Consider the following 18944-nt stretch of genomic DNA (forward strand, 5'->3'; position numbering starts at 1 on the left):
ATTCCTCTCAGGGATTCACCTGCACAGGGTAATCCCAGTAAGGGCATAAACTGGACAGAGCCAGGCCTGTGTAAATGCTGCCCTTGGTATGTCACCGCAGCATTTTATTGTAATAGTTGTCAGGAAAGACTTGATTTTAATTACACACACAATAAACTAACCATTTGGACAGAGGTGGTGGCTGCATCCATTGGTTTTGCTGAGTAGTTTGGGCACACAGTAACTCATTTTCTGGATGAGTGTGAAGATAAACTGTTTGCTGGTTTTCATCCAGGAACAGTCATCTCACTGCTTGTTTTTGCACGGCGTGCACAGCACAATCCTGCTTTGGCTTTGGTAGCCTGACTGCCGCTGCCTTTTGAGCAGGCAGCTAAAACTGGGCTTTCAGATACTTCCAGTCCTGGGAGTGTCTGAGCTTACCTGCATCACACGGCCAGAGGGGATGCGCGTTAAGTGTGCATCCCTAGTGTTAAAAATCTTCCTCCAAGAGCCTAATATGTGTGATTCAGGACTGGGTTTAGAGCAGGAGAATGGTAATAAAATACACAGCCAGAGAGTCTTCTGAGAACGGCAGAAAGACTCACGTGATGCATGAATTTAGCTGTGATTCATGTGCCACCGAAAAGCTGACATGGAGGCATGATTCCCTTTGGCATCAGCCTCAAGGTGGACTTGTCAGCGCTCCACACATGTGACTCAGAATCTATATTTAAATTCATTTGCTGCCGAGGCATCAGCTTATTTTCCTCCATAGCAACATTAGGAACTCAACCCCTCTCTGAAATTGAGCACACTGTGTGCAGCTTCTAAAAGCTTCACTTAAAAATGCAAGGAGCCTTAAAGACACTGAGGTAACCCTGCGAGAGCCCACATCTGTCTGGTTTACAATTTGTTTCTAAGTTACAGTGATATTCCATGAAACGTGAGTGTTATTCCTGGTATGTTTTAAAACTGGGTCCTTGTAGTCTCGCCATCCATTTCTTGTGTAATAAGTGAAAAGGGAGTAGGCTAATGGGAAAGGAAGAACTCACTGGAATGTTTTGGCCTTGAGGCTTTTTTCACATTCTAATAACTGAAATAGGTTAATTGCAAACAGAGGTAGGTAACATAGACACCCCTGGTACGTGGTGTTCTGGCACGTGGTGGTGTGGGGAGGCCACAGGTTGTGACAGCAAAAGGAAGGGACAGTAAAAGCCAATAAATTGGCTCCTGTGCAGGATGAATCTCTGCTCTTTGGGCCTTGCAAAAGCGTTTGAGTGTGCTGGGTCCCTGTGTTGATCCATCACTAGAGGCTGGAAGGCAGGCTCTGCTCACAGATACTGCTTGCATCCGGGTGGAGCTTTTCTGGGTAAATACAAAGAGCTGCCCGCAGAAGGAGGCTGATGTAAAATCACCTTCAGTGGTCATTTTACTGGGGAAAAAAAGCTCCAAAGAGAATGGGAAAAAGGGAACAGTTTTTTCAAAGGAGCTGGTGGATGGGAGGAGGAGAAAACTGCTAACATCTGGCAGAGACAGCTCTTCCCCATGCCGTGCAAGTTGGTCTCATTCGTTAGTGTTCTGCTTTACTTGCAGGCATCGACTCTTCCGCGAGCATTGTGTTTGTGTACAAGGAAACTACATCAAGGATTTAAACATTCTTGGTAGAGACCTTTCAAAAACCATCATCATTGACAATTCACCGCAAGCCTTTGCTTACCAGGTGAGGATGGTGCTGCCGGGGGAGAGGTGAACCGCTGCAGCCTGATTTAACAGCTTCCACATGGCTTGTGAGCCAAACCCTAGCAAAGCAGCCAGGTTTGCTTGCCTTTCTCTTACATTTAGTGAAGAGCTGATCGAGTGCAAACCGTGTGACTTCTGATGAACCACGCAACCCGTCACGTTTGCTTCTCACTTAGCTTTTTGGCAGAAGCCAGCAGGCTGCCAAGTCTGGTGCTTGGTCTCTAGCGTGGAGTTCATTTCTTAATGCTAGTGAAGGGATTAGGATCAGATCTCTGGCTGAGGTGACCGCAGCTGTGAAAATGGCTCACGCTGAGGTGCTATGGGGTTACACACTGTGTGGGGGACGTTCCTGTCACACTGGGGACGACATGCAGAGAGGGATCCCCGACGTCTCACCTCCATCAAAGCAGCAGCAGAACAAAGAGCTCTTTGGCTCAGCCTCACTTGCACGCACACAGACAGCATCCACCAGCGCTTTAGTGTAAGAGTGCCTCAGAACAGCAGCGCCTTTCCGACCTGCAGAGGTTCGAGGGCTAGTTCTGTTTCAGCTTTGAGGTGGAAATCTGTGTAGTGAGGTATGCAAAGGAAGCAGGCATTTTGGAAGTGAAGTTCAATGCAAACTTCAGAGGGAAAATACGTATTAATAAACTTCAGCTTGAAACATTTTTCCTCAAAGTGCTATTTCACAAGTTACATTTTTAGACGAATTAAGTATAAACCGTGTGCTGATGGTTTTATTCTCTCTTTACGTTAGCTTTCGAATGGAATTCCTATAGAAAGCTGGTTCATGGATAAAAATGACAATGAACTCCTAAAATTGATTCCATTTCTGGAGAAACTTGTAGAGCTGGTAAGTGTTTCCTTGAGGTGGCTCTTCCCCACCCACTGCCCAAACCTTAGTTATCTCTTTTAGGTATTTTTATGGACTAGAGCAGCTTGCTCCAAGCCCCTGTGTCCAACCTGCCCTTGAGCACTGCCAGGGATGGGGCAGCCACAGCTTCTCTGGGCACCCTGTGCCAGCGCCTCAGCACCCTCCCAGGGAAGAGCTTCTGCCTAAGAGCTCAGCTCAGTCTCTCCTCGGGCAGGTTAAAGCCATGCCCCTTGGCCTGTCCCTGCAGGCCCTTGGCCAAAGCCCCTCTCCAGGTTTCTTGTTGGCCCCTTTAGGCAGTGGGAGGCTGCTTATGTTTTGTTGTATTAAAATGCCAGTGGTAGAAAGCTGACCTTGTTGAAGTAATGGGGTTTATAGGCGTGTCTGTCCTGAAACCCGCACCTTTGTTTTCTCTCTCCCCTCCCTGCAGAATGAAGATGTCCGACCTCACATCAGAGACAGATTTCGCTTGCATGACTTGCTACCCCCCGATTAAAGCCTTTTGCCACATTACTGAAGGGGGAGAAAATGCAGGACCCTTTTGGACTAAAACAAAACATTGCCATTACTGTTGAAATTTTGCATTTTTGTACCCCGTCTTGCTTTTCTTATCTTTGGTGCCCAACAATAATCAAGGGTTACAGGAAGAGACTTTCTATGGCTGAGGTTGAACACGTTCAGTACTCCACCGTACAAGCCCGTGGGTAGGCTAGAACAGAAGAGTCTTTAGAACTAGTGCAACTCCAACACGTTTTTGTATGTCCAGGACATCTGCGGTTTATAAAGAATTCTGTTTCTGCCACCAGCAGTTTGACCTGTAGAAACACAGGATTTTATGATACAACAGAGATTGAAAATGGACTCGTGTTTTCTCTCTGTTCGGTGCTCTAAGTGGGTTTGTAGCCACTTTTCTGTTACTTTTAAGATTCTCATTTCAACAGGAATGGCCAGTAAAAAGTTGTTTTATTTTTCCTGTTAAGGTTTATAACCTTTTTACATTTTTGACCTGTATTAGATTAGAATTTCATTATGCATTCCTTTTAGTTGAGGCGCTTCATAGTTTTTCTGGAAATAGCCAAATTTTCCTAGTTTTTTATTAAACAGTTGATGGCCGTTTTCCTGCTTTGTCTGCCTGCATACTGTATATTTGTTTAAAAATACTCTCTAGTTTTAGCCCATGTAAGTTTCATTTAGAAAGAGGAAAAAAACCCACCCTGCATTTATCTTTTCCTTTCTGTAATACTCTACTGTAGTTGGAATCTTTTCAGCAAATCAAGAGACTGGCTAGATAAGAAGATGTAAGAGTTCCTAATATTCAGACTGTTTTAAAGCGTTGGCGGCCCGTGCGCTGGACAGACAGTATCTCGCGGTGGCACAGACGGACAAGGAATACCTCAGACGATGCCGTGGGTGCAGGTCTGGAGAGGAGCAGCGGCGCGGGGCCGGGCGGCTGGGTGGCTGCTGCCTCCCCCGGGGCTGCCGTGCTGGGCTCTTGCCGATGCGCGTGGTGGTGCCGGTGCCGCGCGGCGGGTGCGGAGCTGTGCGCGCGGCGGGGGTACCGGCTGTAGCTACGCGCAAGCCCGGGGTACCCCCGCTCCGCAGCCCCTCGCTGCCGCCGTGGGCCCGGGAAGGGGCCGGCAGCCTCGGCGCCGGGGGGTTCCAGTGGTGAGTCCATGTCCTCCGCAGGAGGCTTTCGCAGAGGGTTTAGGTTGCAGACGTCGGACGCCTCCGACCGCATGACCACGGCCCAGGCGCGGACTGGTTTTGTGTGAGAGATGTCACAGAACGGCACTTTTTCTAAAGAGAAGTTTGATATTTTGTATGCTTGTTCAGAAAGTACAGTATTGGAGATTAAAGGTGGACAACTGCTAATGGAGAAGTATGTCAATTAATTTTTTATGTATATTACCTGTTTACTTGTACAATTTTATTGTACAAATTACATGCAGCTTCATTTTCAAATGAGTCCTTAAAATAAGGAAAATCTTTTTAGGAAAACATTTAATTTTTGTATTTTTGATTTTAAAAGGCATGAGTTATGTCAACTTTTTCCAGTGTATTAATGAAGATTTTAACTTTTCATCAGGTTGAGTGTTTTCTTACTATATTCTCTGTTGTGTATGTAGCTAGCACATTGTGTCACTGAACTGTTTAATGAACTTAGCATGTAGAGCAAGCCTGTTTTGTGGAAAATCCTTCTTCATTAAAAAGCAAACCATCATGGCAGATTTTCTGCAAAAGAAGTGAAAACATTTGCAATTCAGAATACTGATTTTTTTTGTATTTAAAGAAAGGTATTTTGCTTGCAGGAAAGAAATACTATGGATTCATTTTAATGAGAATCTTTTAAATGTATTTATCTCTAGGGCATCTGGGCATCTTTACGCTGTTTGTCTTATGTCTTTATTGAAATAAACTGTACATAACATGACCTTTATATCTGCTTCTGCACAGACGCGTGCTCCTGCACCCCCCACACCCCCCCCCCGGGTTTGTGGCCATGAGATGGTTCTCAGGTGTCTCTGGGTTCTGAAAGCGGTCGGGGTTTGGATTGCTCCATGCTTTGCCAACTCTTTCTTTGGCTGTTCCTTACAATGTGAACCTAAACCTGGGATTTTTAACTCTTTAACAGTGAATCCCTGCTTGCTGTGGAATTCTGCCAGCTGCCTCCCGAGTCATTGCCGTGACAGAGCTGCTTTAAGATTCACTGCTCAGCCAGAGTGAAACGGGTTTTGCGGAGCAGCTCGTGGCTCTTCTCTGCCGGTAAAGAGACCATCGTCTGTTCAGAGCGTGTCCCTGGGCACGGGGGTCCTCTCTTTGCCTGACCCCATTCTAGAAGTGCTTTCTTTAGTTGAGGAAACCAAAGCACACGTTGCACTTTACAGCTGTGTCTGTGTGGGGAAACGCAAGCAGAGGGTTTAGTTCTGTATCGCTGCAGAGCAGAAGTAACAGAGACTGCTGAATAAACATAGGAAGTAGTGATACTGTAATGTGCTGCAAGTTGGTATTTATCACCCTGAGCTTGCCTTGCAGAATGAGTCCACCTTCCCCCAGATGTAAGTTCCTGAACACGTCAGACACCTTGGTGTGAAGGCTGTTTGCACGCAGCACAGGTACAATAACCCTTCAGGTTCTAGTTTCACCTGATTAGCCTTGAGGGGAAGCTCAGCTCTACCTCTGCCCTGGGTCCGGATGGACTGTGTGTGCCAGAGGTGACACGGGTGCTGGGGAGGCTCCACTCCATGCACTGCTCGAGTCTTGCAAGCAGACTGCATGCATGCATGCAGCAGTCCTGCAGCTCTGTCATTGATTCCAACCCTGTGTAATCTTAGAAAACACAACATCCTATTTCCAAAGTTTGTCTCGTTTTGTGGTCTTTTCCTTGAGCCTGGCAATCGTGTGTTCCTTTTGCATGTCCATGGGTACCCTGTTGGAGGTCGGAGCATTCTCCGTTCTGTCAGCAAAGTAACGTCTTTCGTGCTTATTTTGGCAATACATGGTCAACGTGTTTGGGGTTTTTTAAGTTGCTCTATAGCTAGAACAGTGTGCACCTCGGTGTTCCTAGCCTCCTTTCCACCACTGATTCATTTCACCTTCCATCTGGGTAGGAAAATGTGTCATTACTTTTGGAATGTATCTGAAAGGCTGGAACGTGTCAAGACCTGATTGAAAGTCTCCCAAATGAGTGCTGTGGACCACGGGCACACTGAGGAGGGAGACTGCCTTCAAACAAAGCCCTTGAGCAGCCACAGCTGGGGTGCAGGAGGAGGATGAGGCAAACCTGGGGCTGCTCCTGCTGAGAGAAGCCAGCATCCTTCCATGGCACATCGTCCCCTCCCTGTGTGCAGCTCTTCCCAATGGATGCCCAAGTGTGAGACCAGGAAGTTGTGGGTGAGGAGAGGCCAAGTGGGTGCCTCCGGCAGGACCTTTAGCAGCAGAGTTGCTTGTTCAGTAAAGAGCCCTGTCCAGAAACACAAACCCGTTGTGACTTTACCGGGTAAATACCCAGATCCCTTTCTTTTTCCTCCTGGCTCTGCCCTCCTCACAGCGCTGCGTGGCCAGTCGTAGCCTTTATTCTTTGCCTGAACAAACTTGAGTCAATCAGCGTGTTGAAGTAGATGATGGGATTTGGAGCTTGGCAGTTTCTACAGGACCCAAGGCAAGCCCCAGCCCGCACCAGCCCTGTGCCCCTTGGGACTGTTCCATGTGAGGATGGGATTAGTGCTGAGACTGCCCAAGTATGGGGAATGAGAAAAGAGAACTGTGCCTTCATCCCCCACTCGCTGCAGCGCTCCTGGGAGGATGTGGAGAGGAGACCTTTGCAAAGCTTGGATTTCCACGTGAAATGAATGCTTGTGTGTTGCAGATGGATAAACTGGAACCTAACCACAGTCAAAGCCTCGGAGCAAACATTCACATCCTGCTGCTGGTTTGAAAACCGACAGTACCTACTGTGGGAAACCAGCTCAGAGGGGGGAGTCTGTGCCAGCAGGTGCCACGGGACACAAGTCACTCCTCTGTTAATGTCTGCCACTTATGGAGAGCACTGGGTTTCACAAGCAGTATTTTTCTGGTGAAGGGACTTCCTTGGATGTGTGTGGCAGGATGACAGACGGCACCTTTGATCCGCAGTCAGGCCGCTTCCATATTTCATGCCATGAAACTCCTTATCAAAGACCAACACCTGCAAAACTGGAGCAACCACAGTCACACGGGCAGGGAGGTGAATGGCTTTGGGTTTAGAAGTGCGTCTTCCTGGGAGAAGGAATCCCTTGTGTGTCTCTTCAGACCAAGAGACTGCTTTGAGGACTGGAGTTAAAAGGGACTTTCAGATCCGTTCTGTGAGTAGAATAAAGCTGGAATGGGATGAACAACGAGAAAACCCAGGATTGCAGAAGCATTCCTGGGCTGGCTGAATGCAGGGAGGTTTTCTCTCTCCTGCCTTCCTCCCCCTCCCTGGGTCACATTTGTTACCTGCTTCCACCCAGCTGAGAGCTACCCATGATGGGAGAAAGAAGAGACAGCGAGATGGTGGCAGGGAGGCTCCAGGGCTCCAGTCAGTTATCGGTGCTGCCGATGGAACCTGAGTGAAGCTCAGGGGTGCCACAGGGCTGATAGCAAAGACTTGGTGGCAGCAAACCCACGCCTCGGGTTCTTCACACCGGGGTCCTGAGCAGCTGATGAGAAGCAGCAGGGATGCAGCACTTCATCGCTCGTAGTCACTTAGTAAAGGCAAAGGTAACTTTCAACCCCCTCCCCAGCATCACAGGCAGTGGCTGTGGTTGGAAGCGAGCGCAGCTGCGGTGCTGTGTGACCTGGCACTGCCTGGGTTGTCTTGCCCATGTAATAACTCGTTTGCTTTCTTCTGTTTGATGCTTGCAAAAGTGCCATTGCAGCGATGGGCTGCATGGTGTCAAATACAGCTGGGAGAGAACTCGTGTTCTGTGAGGTTGTGCTGCTGCTGCTGCCTCCCTTTCTAGCACAGGTTCATAAAGGTCTCTATGGAAGAGTTGGGCTCTGGCTCCTGGATTTACGGTTTGTAGCTGATCCTCCACTGCACACTCTTGTTCTCTGCAAAGACTCCTCCATGTCTGCTTTCAGCCTTTGAAAGGGAAGGAGAAGAGGGCTCTCTGTGTGCATGTGTGTTTTAAAAGCTAAGGATACTGGAGGCCCAACGAGAGAAAAGGAGATGTGCTTTGTAATCGGTACAGCGCATCCTCCCGAGCTGTTCTGCTCCAGGCCTCCTTTTCCATGTGCTCTGTGGGCATCGTCTGTAAAACAACCACAAGGCCCCATTGATCTCATCTGTATCAGTTTCTCCTCCTAAGCAGAGATGTTGAGACCGGGCCGTTTGCTGCCCTCCGGGGCCGTTCCCCTCCCTCCACGCTGGGCTCGAGCAGGGCTTTTGGCCTTTGTGCCTTCATTTCCCCACCAGTGCAATGGGAGCAAATTCCTCACTCGTTGAATTGACTTCAGGCGTGCTGCGTGAATCCAGGGCACGGCTTTCACCGTGTTCCGCTTCCCTGCGCGCCCTCCCGGCGGCGAGGATGCCGCTGGGATGTTCGGGCTCTGGTTACCGGAGCCGCAGCTCCGTGCCTGCTGCTGTGGTGCCTGGCAAGCGGCTAAACCCGAGCGGGGATCAGCCTGGAAGCTTCTCTTCCTCCCTGCCTCGCACACGAAACCCTTCCCCGCAGCGCAGGGAGCCGGCTGCGACACCCCCAGCTCTTACGCGTTTGCTGTCGCTTGAGGAGGGAGAAGGGCCCGCACCGGCCGCGGTCAGGCCCGGCTCCGGACTCACCGGTATCGCTCCCCTCAGGCCGCAGCTGCCGCCCCGCCATAGCGCCCGGGGCCCCTCAGCCCGCCCGGCACCGACCGCGGCCCCCGCGGTGGGCGGAGCTCCAGCGGTCCGCCACCGTCCCGGCGTGCCCCGCGCGCGGCTCCGGCTCTGCCGCTCTGGAGCGGCCGCCTCACCGTGCCCTGCGAGCGGTGGCGGGGAAGATGGCGGCGGAGGCGGTGGACTCGTGGGGTAGGTGCGGCCGCTGCCCCCGCCGCTGCCCCCGGCCCGCGCGCCCCGCGCTCACCGCGCTCCTCTCCCCACAGATGCCGACAGCTTCGAGGTGGTGGAGCCGGTGGCGAAGCGGCTGGTGCCGGGAGTGGCCGGGGACCGCTGGGCCGGCGAGGATGAGGAGGACGACGTGAAGGTGCGGCCGGGCCGCGGGGCCGGCGGGGAGCGGGGCCGCTGCCACACGGTGCCTCGTGTGCGGGGGCCGCGGGCCCGGCGGCGCGGCCCGGCCCGGGCTGGGGCCGCGGGCGGGGCGGGGAGGCCCCGGCGGGGGAGGTCGGGCGGCCGCGGCCAAGCGTCTGCGGCGGGGCCGCGCCGGGCCCGGGTGCCGGCGCCCCGAAGGCCAGCGGCGGCCGCGGGTGACAGTGGCCGGAATGCCGGGGGAGGACGCGTCTGACAGGGCCCGGTGGCCCCAGTCCCTGCTCCAAGCGCGCGGAGCCGCCCGGGGTGCACCCCCGCTGCCCGCGGGCCTTCCCGGGGAGGGCAGGGCGGACCCACGGGCGCTTTCTAGGCCTGAAGAGGCTCAAGGGAATCCACCTGCTGCTTCCCAGCTGCCTGGCTGCTCTGGGGGCCGGCCGCTCTCCCACTGCCTTCCGCAGCACTTCAGACCCATTGCTCTGAGTGGGGGTGAGCTCCTGGGCGAGCACTGGGATGGGATTCAAAGAAAGCTTTAAATTGGAGCTTCTGTGGTTGACCAGAGACTTCTGCGGTCTCCTTTCCCCCCCTTTTGCCTACTTCACACACACACTTTGGGCTCATCATTTGAAAAGGCAGCAGCAGCCTTACTGTGTGGTTGTGGATTTGGTAGTGCCTGAATTACTTAAAATCGGTTTATTAGATGACAGGGGGGTTTGCTGTGTTTCACGAGTGGTGTCTGCGCGGAATCAGGGTTAAAAATGTGCAGATGTTCACTTCTGATGCTTCCAAAAGCCTGTTCCAGCTGCCCCTGCAGCTGGAGGCCGCAGAAACCTCGGTTTGTGCCACGTTCATCTGGACAGGAGGGAAACGATGCCAAGCAGCATGGCAGGAGCGAGTGCGAGGAATGGAAACATGTCCACTGAAAAGGCCTTTCTGTTCGCGGCGCAGCAGTGGCCAGGCCCTGGTGACCTGGGTGCTGTTGGTCACCTCTCTGGAGCAGTGCTGCTGCTCGCAGTGTGAGGCCACTGACTGCCACCGGGACCTCTGACAGCAGCAGCGCCGCTGTCCTTGAGCGTGGGCTGAGCTGCTTCTTGCAGTCGCTGTGACAGAAGTGGTTCATCTCCTCTCAGAAAAGCAGTGAAGGTGTTGGTGTGAGTTACAAGCTATCCATTTTCCTCCTTCAATGTAGCAACACCCACACTCTTCAGCTCCCAAAGGTATCCCACTGCAGCAGGCAAAGTAAAGGTGTCTGTGTAGAGTAGCTGCAGTGCTTTGTAGTGTGGTTAAAGTGTAACTGTGGGTGTATATGTGATTTCTCCATGTAGGTGTGTATACACACACATCTCTTAGAGACATTGTTTCTGTGAGGCTTTTCCTCCTGCCTTTGAAAGTGAGGAACTTCTCTGCCAGGATAGAATGTGTCCAAGAGAAGTGCGCTCTCAGGGGTTACTCTTCAAGGACACCTCTGCCTTGGGCTTTGATAAGGACGCAAGGTTCTCGCACATGTAGTAAGAATGCAACTACTTAACTCTTTGAGAGGAGTCACGGCTTAGAGCTGGGGCTGGGGCTGGAGAGGAGTGGTCCAGCAGAGAAAGCTGCTCTGTTCTGCTTTGATCTGCTCTTCTGCAGAAGGCCTAAGGTCACAGAGCTGCGCCTGTGGTGGTTCTTGGGCTCTGGCTTCCCTGTTTGCACCTTGGGAAGTGGCTGTGTAAGATAAAGGACACGGTCTAAAGCAGAAGCTCTGTGTGGTTTCTGAGCAGGAGCGGCTTTAGGGTTGGTATTTCACAGTTTGGAATGGGGTTTCTATATTCAGATCCTGGCGTTTATTTTGGAAGATTTTTCAGGGATGAACTTGCAGGAACTGTTCAGTTGGGAAACTTTGGCTTCCCCAGGTTTAAAATTAGCATCTTCATCAGTGACAAAACTCTCTGGTGCTTCCCAGAGGATGGGCCTTCAGCCAAGGAACTCTCATCTCACTCCTGGGCCATTCTGTGTGTAGCAAAGCCAGGGCCACCCAGACACTGAGCTCTGAAGGGAGGAGAGCTCATGGGTCTGGTGGGAATCTGTGTGCTGGAGGGGCTGTTGCTCCCCAGTTCTGTCTTCTGGGTTTGGGGGGCAGAATGTGCATTATTGTGTTTGAGGTACATGTGATGGAGCACAGGAAGCCATGAGAGAGCTGCTCTCCTCAGGGGCTGGTTGACAGGACATGATGTTCCCAGGAGCCTCACTTCAGTTCAGTGCAGGTGTGCATTGCTGAAACACTCTGGGATAAAGACATCATCTTTGAGTTACTTCGTATCAGCGCGAAGATACAACAGGAGAGCAATTTTCTTTCCCTCCTAGGAAGTTCCCTGGAATTCCAAACCACAGGAATAGGTGTGGGTGCTCCCCTGCCCCCAGTTACAAATACATTCAATTCAAATAAGCTCTGCCATCATGTCCTGTCCCTGCGCAGGCACGTGGGGAAGGGGTGAGCCTGTCCTCGCATGGAAGTCCTTGCCCATACTGGTGACATGCAGTAGCTGCCCTCAGCCCCTTTACCCCACGGGCAGGGTCAGGGTGCCCTGCTCTGGGGTTTTGCGCTCTCAGACACTTGACTTTAGGACCGGTGAAGGACAGGGCAAGGGCTGAGGCAGCAGTAATGGAAGGAGCTATTTAAAAAGTGGGTGTAACAAACTCTTAATTAGATGTGAGCTAAAGTAATGCTGCTCCAAATTCAAGTCAGCTCCTTGGAATGGGGAAGGAAGCTGGAGCCCTCCCAAGTGCCAATTAACTGGAGTGAGCTGGTGGATGGACTCGGTGGCTCCCTTGCTTGGGTCAGCACATTGAAGTCCTCAGTGCTTCCACCACTGCCTTCTATTTGCTGTGCTGTAGCAGCCTCAGAATTGAATAACTCACTTGATTTAATCAATTATGTGCATTGCTGGGTGAGGTGAGATCACAATGTTCAGGACTTAGGGGGTTTAAGCTTGTCTGTAATGATGCCCTGACAGTGTGTGTGATTTGGGGTAAAGGAGGTCTTGTCAGATGCCATCTCGTGAGCCTGCAGGTTGAGTGGAAACCAGTAACTGAAGTTCTGAACTCCTGTGAGTTTCTTGCCTTTAACTTGTGGTGCGAGCATCGTGTGGTACTTGGCACGCGCCTTCAGATCCAGTTTAGAGCAGTGATTTCCACATGGAGGATACAGGCTTGAATTTGCAGTGGGGTTAGGACAAGAATACGGATTCCCATAACTCTGGTCTAGGGAACAATCAGGAAGAACCTGTGGAATTACTGCTGTAGAGTCTGCAGGTGACATTGGCAGGTCAGCTCTGTAGACACAGTGCTTCTTCTGTATTTGTTTGAACCATGGATCGTCCATTGGGCACAGGACAGTGGCCAGGAGGTGAGAGATGGTGGGCATAGAACAGTTTGGCTTGGAAGGGACCTTAAAGCTCCTCCAGCAAGCTGGGACACCTTCCATTAGAGCAGCTTGCTCCAAGCCCCTGTGTCCAACCTGGCCTTGAAGGTTGCTGAAGGTGAAAGCTGGAGGCAGAGTTACTGCAGACACCACAGCTGAGACTGCTTGAAAATACACCTGAGGACGTGGTGGCTGTTGGAGAGCATTTGAATGATTTATTTGTGGGAAGAGTCTGTCAATAGCTCCTTGGCGATGAAGGAGCCATCGGTGTGGTGACTGTTAGGGGCCGGTATTCCTGTATGGCACCAGGTCCCCTGCATCCCCTCTGCCTGCTGCTGCTGCTTCCCCTGCTCCCGCAGCGCGGTGCTGCCCGTGAGTTCCTGTGGGTGCTGATGGGACCGTGACCTGTTTTTGTGACTCCTGACATGAGCTTTCTGATTCTTTAACCAAAAGCTGCTGTTTCCAAAGTAAGAACTGGTCCTGAAGCCTCCTGATCAGCTCCAAAAGCCCTTGTACAGCTCAACTTCCTCCCCACTTCCTCACTCCATACATAAGATTAATGGCTTTAAAGAGGTGGTGCATGAGCTGCTGCTCTTCGCATTTGTTACCTGAACAAGTATCTGTAAAAATCTTAACTCAGACTCTTTTTGTAGGATAACTGGGATGATGAGGAGGAAGAGGAGGAAGTAAAGGAGACAGAGGTAAAACAAGGTAAGACTTAAAGCACACGTGGCTCTGTGCACAGCAGAGCAGACGCTGGTTTGTTTGGAGTGTGTCTGAAGAATCAAACCCACTAAATGGGGTTGGTTTTGTTCTGACAAAGTGTGTCCTGGAGCTTCCTGGGTTCGGATTCCACTGATGGAGCTCCAGGGATGACTGTGCTTGCTGGGAGTAAGCCCTGGTTGTTGAGAGCTTTGGTGTCCATGTGTTACAGAGCCAAAAGTCTCCGAAAAAAAGAAAATAGCAGAAAAAATAAAAGAAAAAGAAAAGCTACAGAAGAAGAAGCAAGAGGAGCTTAAAAAAAGGGTAACTCCTGTTTCCTTCTGGGTCTCAGAGATGTAGAGGACAGGGTCAGTTTGATTCTTTTGAGGTTGAACAAGCCCTGTAAAGCTCTTGACTATGATAAAACAAACCTCAGTCCTGCACTGACTAACACGGGGGGGGGGCATCAGCTTTAATATGTGTAATTGGGCCAGCTGCTGAAGCAATGCTCATCTCTGCTGCTCATGGTACAACGTGCAGCGGTGAAACACACAACTGAGGCGCTGCTTCCCCCTTGCTGTAGACTGCTTGTTAAGCGATGTGGTGGTGTTACCCTGCTCAGGGGCAGCGTGTCTATGTTTCTTACTGCAGTTAGAGGCCCCAGAGGAGCAGAAGGAGCTCACCCCAGAAGAACAGTTAGCAGACAAGCTACGACTAAAGAAATTGCAAGAGGAGTCAGACCTGGAGTTAGCAAAAGAAACCTTTGGTAAGTGCGAGTTGGTGCAACTGCAGCAGCCCCAGAGGGCTGTCCCCTGAAATCAGCCTGGTGGGGGGTACCTGCAGAGGGAACTGAGCAGGATCTGCCTGTTGGCACACACAGGTTGTGTGACTGAGACTAAAGAGGGGTTGCACTGGAACTGCTGGAGGCACGTCTCGGTGAGGGGGACTAATTGGAAGAACCACAAAACCTGCTTTAGCACAGGAGGTGCTTTTCCTTAGCAGGTAATAGTAGGAGCCCACAGGAGAAAGAGGTGGCTGGCTGAAGTTTCCAGCATTGCACTTGGACGCACTGGTACTTGTGGTAAAAAGCTGAGTGAGACGAGTGTGTAAAAAGAAAACCCAGAAGTGCTGTCTCTGAATGTTCTGAGTGCTTTACAAGAGGGAGCTAACAAGGCTTTGGAGGACTGTGGCACAGCAGAACTCGCTCCAGTGTGCTTCCCTTCAGGCAAACTGTGGCAGGCCAGGAGGAGGGAAAGCCAGCCAGGTCAGAGCAGTGAGATGGTGGAGACAAAGTAGATTTAGAGCAGATCAGCCTGGTTTTGTGCTCTGACAGCATCAGCAGAGATCCTGACTCACAGCAGCATCCTCCACACATGAAAGCGTGTTTCCTTGATTATAGTGAATTATCCAGCTACTACTCGGTGGAAATGCTTCTCTGTGAGTCCTTGGCAGAGTAGGGGTGGGAGATGCACCAAAACCAGCTGCAAAGAACCAGCTAAACTTTGCACTGGGGAGCTCAAGACAGGAATTCTTTATTTAAGGGAAAGGGGCTTCCTCTAGAGTGCATTACTCCAGGGAATGGGAACAGCTGGTGCAAATTACTACATTTTGGAGTAAAACACCTTTCCATAGAGGCTCATAACTGGGGCTGTTGGCTTTTATGTGGTGGAAGCAGTGAGCAGAGCTCAGCTTTGGCTGGGGATTTGGACCCGAATGTCAGCGAGGTTACTGCTTCCTCTGGTGTCACCCCGGGGCTCACGGCTGTTTGTGTAACACCTCTGTCTTCCCGTGCAGGTGTAAATAACACTTGTGGAATAGATGCCATGAATCCCTCCTCGAAAGATGACTTTACGGAATTTGGCAAGCTACTAAAAGAGAAAATCACACAGTACGAGAAGTCGTTACATTACGCCAGCTTCTTGGAAGCGTTAGTTCGGGACGTGTGTATTTCATGTAAGTGTCATGGGAGCCCAGGACACCCAGTGAACACCTGACTCCATTCCCACAGACTGTGTTAGGGATTGTCTCCCTGTACAGGAGGCTGCTTATCTGGGGACCTTCAAACATTAACTGTGATTCCAGGGACCAGACTCGCTCAGCCTGTGTTCTGCTGATTTAAACCAAGTAATTGCCCATCCTCATCAGAGATGCTTATTTCTACGTCTTGCAGGGTGGTGTTGTTGGGTTATTTAACTGCCTTTGAAAACAATACTGACACAGAATCCTTTTTCTTTTCCTGACTTAGTGGAAGTTGATGATTTGAAAAAGATCACAAATACGTTGACAGTACTATGCAGTGAAAAACAGAAACAGGAAAAGGTAAGGCTTCTGCGTGGTGGTAAGGGCTGCAAGGGCTGGGCTGGTGAGGGCAGTTCTTGGACACTGCTTCAGCTGCTGGGTATGGTTTGGGAGTAGCAGGAGATTAAATGATCACACATCCACCCTGGCCTTGAACACTGCCATGGCTGGGGCAGCCACAGCTTCTCTGGGCGCCCTGTGCCTCAGCACTTTGATTCCTTCATTAAACTGGTGATTTCACAGAGCTGAACACCAGATGCTGCATTTACCTTGTTATTCTACTTGTTGAGAGCTGGGTAAAACAGGATGACAGACAAAACATGGGCAAGTCCATGAGGGAGCTGTGGGGTACCTGAAAATACCACAGCTGTGCTAGGAATGGACTGTAATTGATGGCATTGCAGGGTGAAACACAGGGTAGGAGTCATGCTCATTGCGTGGCTGTGTGAGTGCTCATACCCAGAGACGTGAGGTGTTACTGGAATTGGGGTACTGACTCATTGCTATGGAGCTGAAAGTCAATGTGCTCTTCCTATTTAAGCAGAATAAAGCCAAAAAGAAGAAAAAAGGTGTTGTGCCGGGCGGTGGTTTAAAGGCTACGATGAAAGACGACCTGGCTGACTACGGAGGATACGATGGTGAATATGTACAAGACTTTGAAGACTTCATGTGACATTTATCTCCCTTTCTGTTGTTTTTCTGTTGCCCGTAATCCCTTAAACATGTAGCACAACTTTTCTTCCTTTAAATTCTGCCAAATGCTACAATCAGAATTGCAGTATCTGTGCTGGTGGTTTAAGTCCAGATGGGTGCCTGGTCACGGCTTAGACCCAGGATGGTTCAAAGCTATGTAAATTGCAGTAAACCCCCCCAGATTCTCATACAGGGTAACTGTTGCTATTTGACTCCACAGTAACAGCCACTAAATTGGAGTTTCAACAGGGGACAATGTTATTCCCAGCAGGGTTCAGTGACTTGGCCTTACCTAAGTGACCTGTGCTGAACCAGCGCAGTTTGCAGCGAGGGTGTGGTGTGCACTTAGTATTACAATTGCTTTGTCTTACGTTAGAGCTTGAGGATTTGGGGTATTGTGAAGGAGAGCCACTAACTTCAGTGTGAGGATCCTGCACTCGAGACGCTGCTCGAGTGGGCATGGGGTGGTCATGAGCCAGGGGGGTACCTGACCGGAAAGGAACGATTTTGTGGCTTAAGTATGAAGTTTAGTTTCCATTCATCTGGATTTCTACTAACGCAGCAGTATGGGTTTGGGATTCCTTAACAGTTAATTGCCTGGTTTAAGTGTAAAAAAACCCAGGACTTCCTTTTGGGCTGTCCTGGGTTGTGGTAGATCTTTCACAACTCGGCCATTTTCTTTCATTTAAAACCAACAAAAACTTGCTTAGCAAACTGCAAGAGTTGCTACAGTTGGGCAAATTGTTATGTTAACAATTACAACATCTGCAGTGTTTTATAAAGCAACTAATTTAATAAAAATCACTATTGAGGACCTCACCCCGGCTGCCTCTGGACCCGTTCTGTTAGTGTCTTAAAATAAGAGGTGGTGGGGTTGCGGTGCTGGGACTAACCGCAACAGCTTGGTCTCATTTCTCTGACAAGACTGACTGGCACTGCAGTTTGCAGTAGGGCTCTGCTCAGGCTTACTCCTCCCTGCCCAACATTCTCTTTCTTAGAGGCGCAGTGACCTGAACTATGGTGGTACCTGTGTGCCCCATGGCCATGGCCATGTACAACCTCCAGAGCTGCCCTGACAGCTTTGAGAGAAACACTGCGCAGGGGAAGCATCGTCACTGTGTGCAGCAACCAGGCAGAGGCTCTAAGCTGTAAACTCAAGATCTTTGCTAATTAGCTGGGTTGCCATGGCAATGGTGGTTTTGCTGGGGTAGTGTTTAGAGATAGTGGGATCCCATTGCTTCATTTTACTTGGAAGCCATCTGTCTGTGTGATGCCTCCAGCTGTGAGCCCTCCCCCTGCTCTGGGCCAGGAGTTAGTATCTGTGTTAGCCAGGAGCTCTGCAGGCTGCTGTTACTTGGGGCATGTACTGAATGCAAGCTGAACCCCAGTTTCTGCCTGAAGCAGTGTCCGAGTCTTACCTTCCCTCCTGATTTGCCAAAACACCTCAGCAGCAGAGTGCTTATTGCAGCTCCTGACCCAGTGTCAGAGCCAACCACCCACCCAAGCATGGAGGGGGAGTTAGGATCCGTAAGAATACATCACTACATTTTACTCCCAGCAGCAAGTTAGTATCTGCTGTACAGCCCTAAGGGGTTGTACAAGGCATTCTCTCGATCACTAAGCAGTCTGATCAGATGAGAGCCAAAGCATGGATTATCTGGGCACGTACCTCAGCCTTCCAAAGGAGTTCACTAACACTCCCGCTGACTCCATCACCATGTACGGGCCTGCTCCTCCAGCTGGTTGCTGGTTTGGACACCATTCCCGTGGTGAGCCACAGCCTGACATGAGTGGCTGCTGGCTCCCTGTGGTTCCAAGGGGCCATCCCTGGCTGCAGGGGCTGGTTACTCACGTGTTTTGTAAACAGATTTATTATACAAAACACAGTTTTAGGTTAACCCAGCCTCAGCCCTTGCAATATTTACAACCAGCACCAGTTCTCTGGAGCAGCCTCCGCGTAGCAGCGCACTGCTGTAAGCAGATGGATAAAATACCTGTTAAAGAGTCAGTACTAACCCTGCGGGAAGCCGGGCTCTAGTTTGACAACATGTCATTGAGGCAGCAGCCAGTCTGAGCGTCCTTCAGGAGCGTGTTCACCACGTCGTAGAACTTGTTGTCGTAAGCCAACCTGTAGTACGTGTAGATGTCCTCACAGTACGTGAGCAGCTTCTTCAGGTTCTTCAGAGCAGCTTCAGTAGGTGGGTGTTGTTTAACTCTGAAAATAATTGTACACATACTTGAACTAGAAAGGCTTCACAGTCACCACTAAGACTGATTTGCTACAGACCTCTAAGAACTGAATTCCTAAAATGAGGCTGTGCTCCTCTAAAGGAGCCAGCAGGAAAGAACATTCCAGCTTGTCCACACAATACTCACTTCTTGGCGATCTCCTCAAACATGCTGGGCTTCAGGGGTCTTTGTTGTTTGAAGTCTTCTAAGTATGTGAAGTCTCCCTTGGTGACCACTTGCTGGTACAGAACTTCAGCCCAGTCCGGCACAAACTCATATGCCTCGGCCACAATGGCTGCCTGCAGGGGAACAGAGCTGCAGTGACCGAGCAGAAA

The 18944-nt window shown here is 50.6% G+C and overlaps 3 protein-coding genes across 6 annotated transcripts in view; 2 read left to right on the plus strand and 1 right to left on the minus strand.

Annotated features, from left to right (window-relative positions):
* Positions 1-3705, plus strand: part of CTDSPL2 (CTD small phosphatase like 2) — a 34756-nt gene extending 31051 nt beyond the window's left edge. For all 3 annotated transcript variants that reach the window (XM_061446514.1, XM_061446516.1, XM_061446515.1), the window contains exons 11-13: positions 1573-1699; positions 2474-2569; positions 3018-3705. In XM_061446514.1, coding sequence (XP_061302498.1) covers positions 1573-1699; positions 2474-2569; positions 3018-3083 — 289 coding nt within the window. In that variant the 3' untranslated portion in view covers positions 3084-3705. The remainder of the gene's footprint in view (positions 1-1572; positions 1700-2473; positions 2570-3017) is intronic.
* A 5289-nt stretch (positions 3706-8994) lies between these two features.
* Positions 8995-17199, plus strand: EIF3J (eukaryotic translation initiation factor 3 subunit J). 2 transcript variants are annotated; one of them, XM_061446528.1, is made up of 8 exons: positions 8995-9113; positions 9188-9288; positions 13341-13398; positions 13622-13713; positions 14041-14155; positions 15184-15342; positions 15635-15708; positions 16229-17199. In XM_061446528.1, exons 1-8 carry the CDS (start codon positions 9086-9088, stop codon positions 16358-16360), a joined length of 759 nt encoding a protein of 252 aa, XP_061302512.1. In that variant the 5' UTR covers positions 8995-9085; the 3' UTR covers positions 16361-17199. The 2 variants fall into 2 exon arrangements, with proteins under 2 accessions (XP_061302512.1, XP_061302513.1); XM_061446529.1 differs by having other exon boundaries at positions 9057-9113; positions 16232-17199.
* Positions 17200-18005: 806 nt separating this feature from the next.
* The window catches only part of SPG11 (SPG11 vesicle trafficking associated, spatacsin), a 28864-nt gene continuing 27925 nt past the window's right edge, over positions 18006-18944 (minus strand). The window contains exons 39-40 of the mRNA XM_061446496.1: positions 18757-18908; positions 18006-18595 (exon numbers count right to left, since the gene is read on the minus strand). Of these exons, the coding sequence (XP_061302480.1) occupies positions 18415-18595; positions 18757-18908 (333 nt within the window). The 3' untranslated portion in view covers positions 18006-18414. The remainder of the gene's footprint in view (positions 18596-18756; positions 18909-18944) is intronic.

This window comes from Pezoporus flaviventris, unplaced genomic scaffold (assembly GCF_033815535.1).
Source record: "Pezoporus flaviventris isolate CSIRO_AGI_PZ_B2104156 unplaced genomic scaffold, CSIRO_AGI_Pfla_v1 ptg000006l, whole genome shotgun sequence".
Classification (NCBI taxonomy): domain Eukaryota; kingdom Metazoa; phylum Chordata; class Aves; order Psittaciformes; family Psittacidae; genus Pezoporus; species Pezoporus flaviventris.

Bases quoted from the DNA above. Each gene is read 5' to 3' on its own strand.
- EIF3J (XM_061446528.1), top strand. From the start codon at position 9,086: ATGGCGGCGGAGGCGGTGGACTCGTGGG. The intron at 9,289-13,340 runs GTGCGGCCGGGC...CTCTTTTTGTAG, and splicing joins ATGAGGAGGACGACGTGAAG to GATAACTGGGATGATGAGGA. The intron at 15,343-15,634 runs GTAAGTGTCATG...TTCCTGACTTAG, and splicing joins TCGGGACGTGTGTATTTCAT to TGGAAGTTGATGATTTGAAA.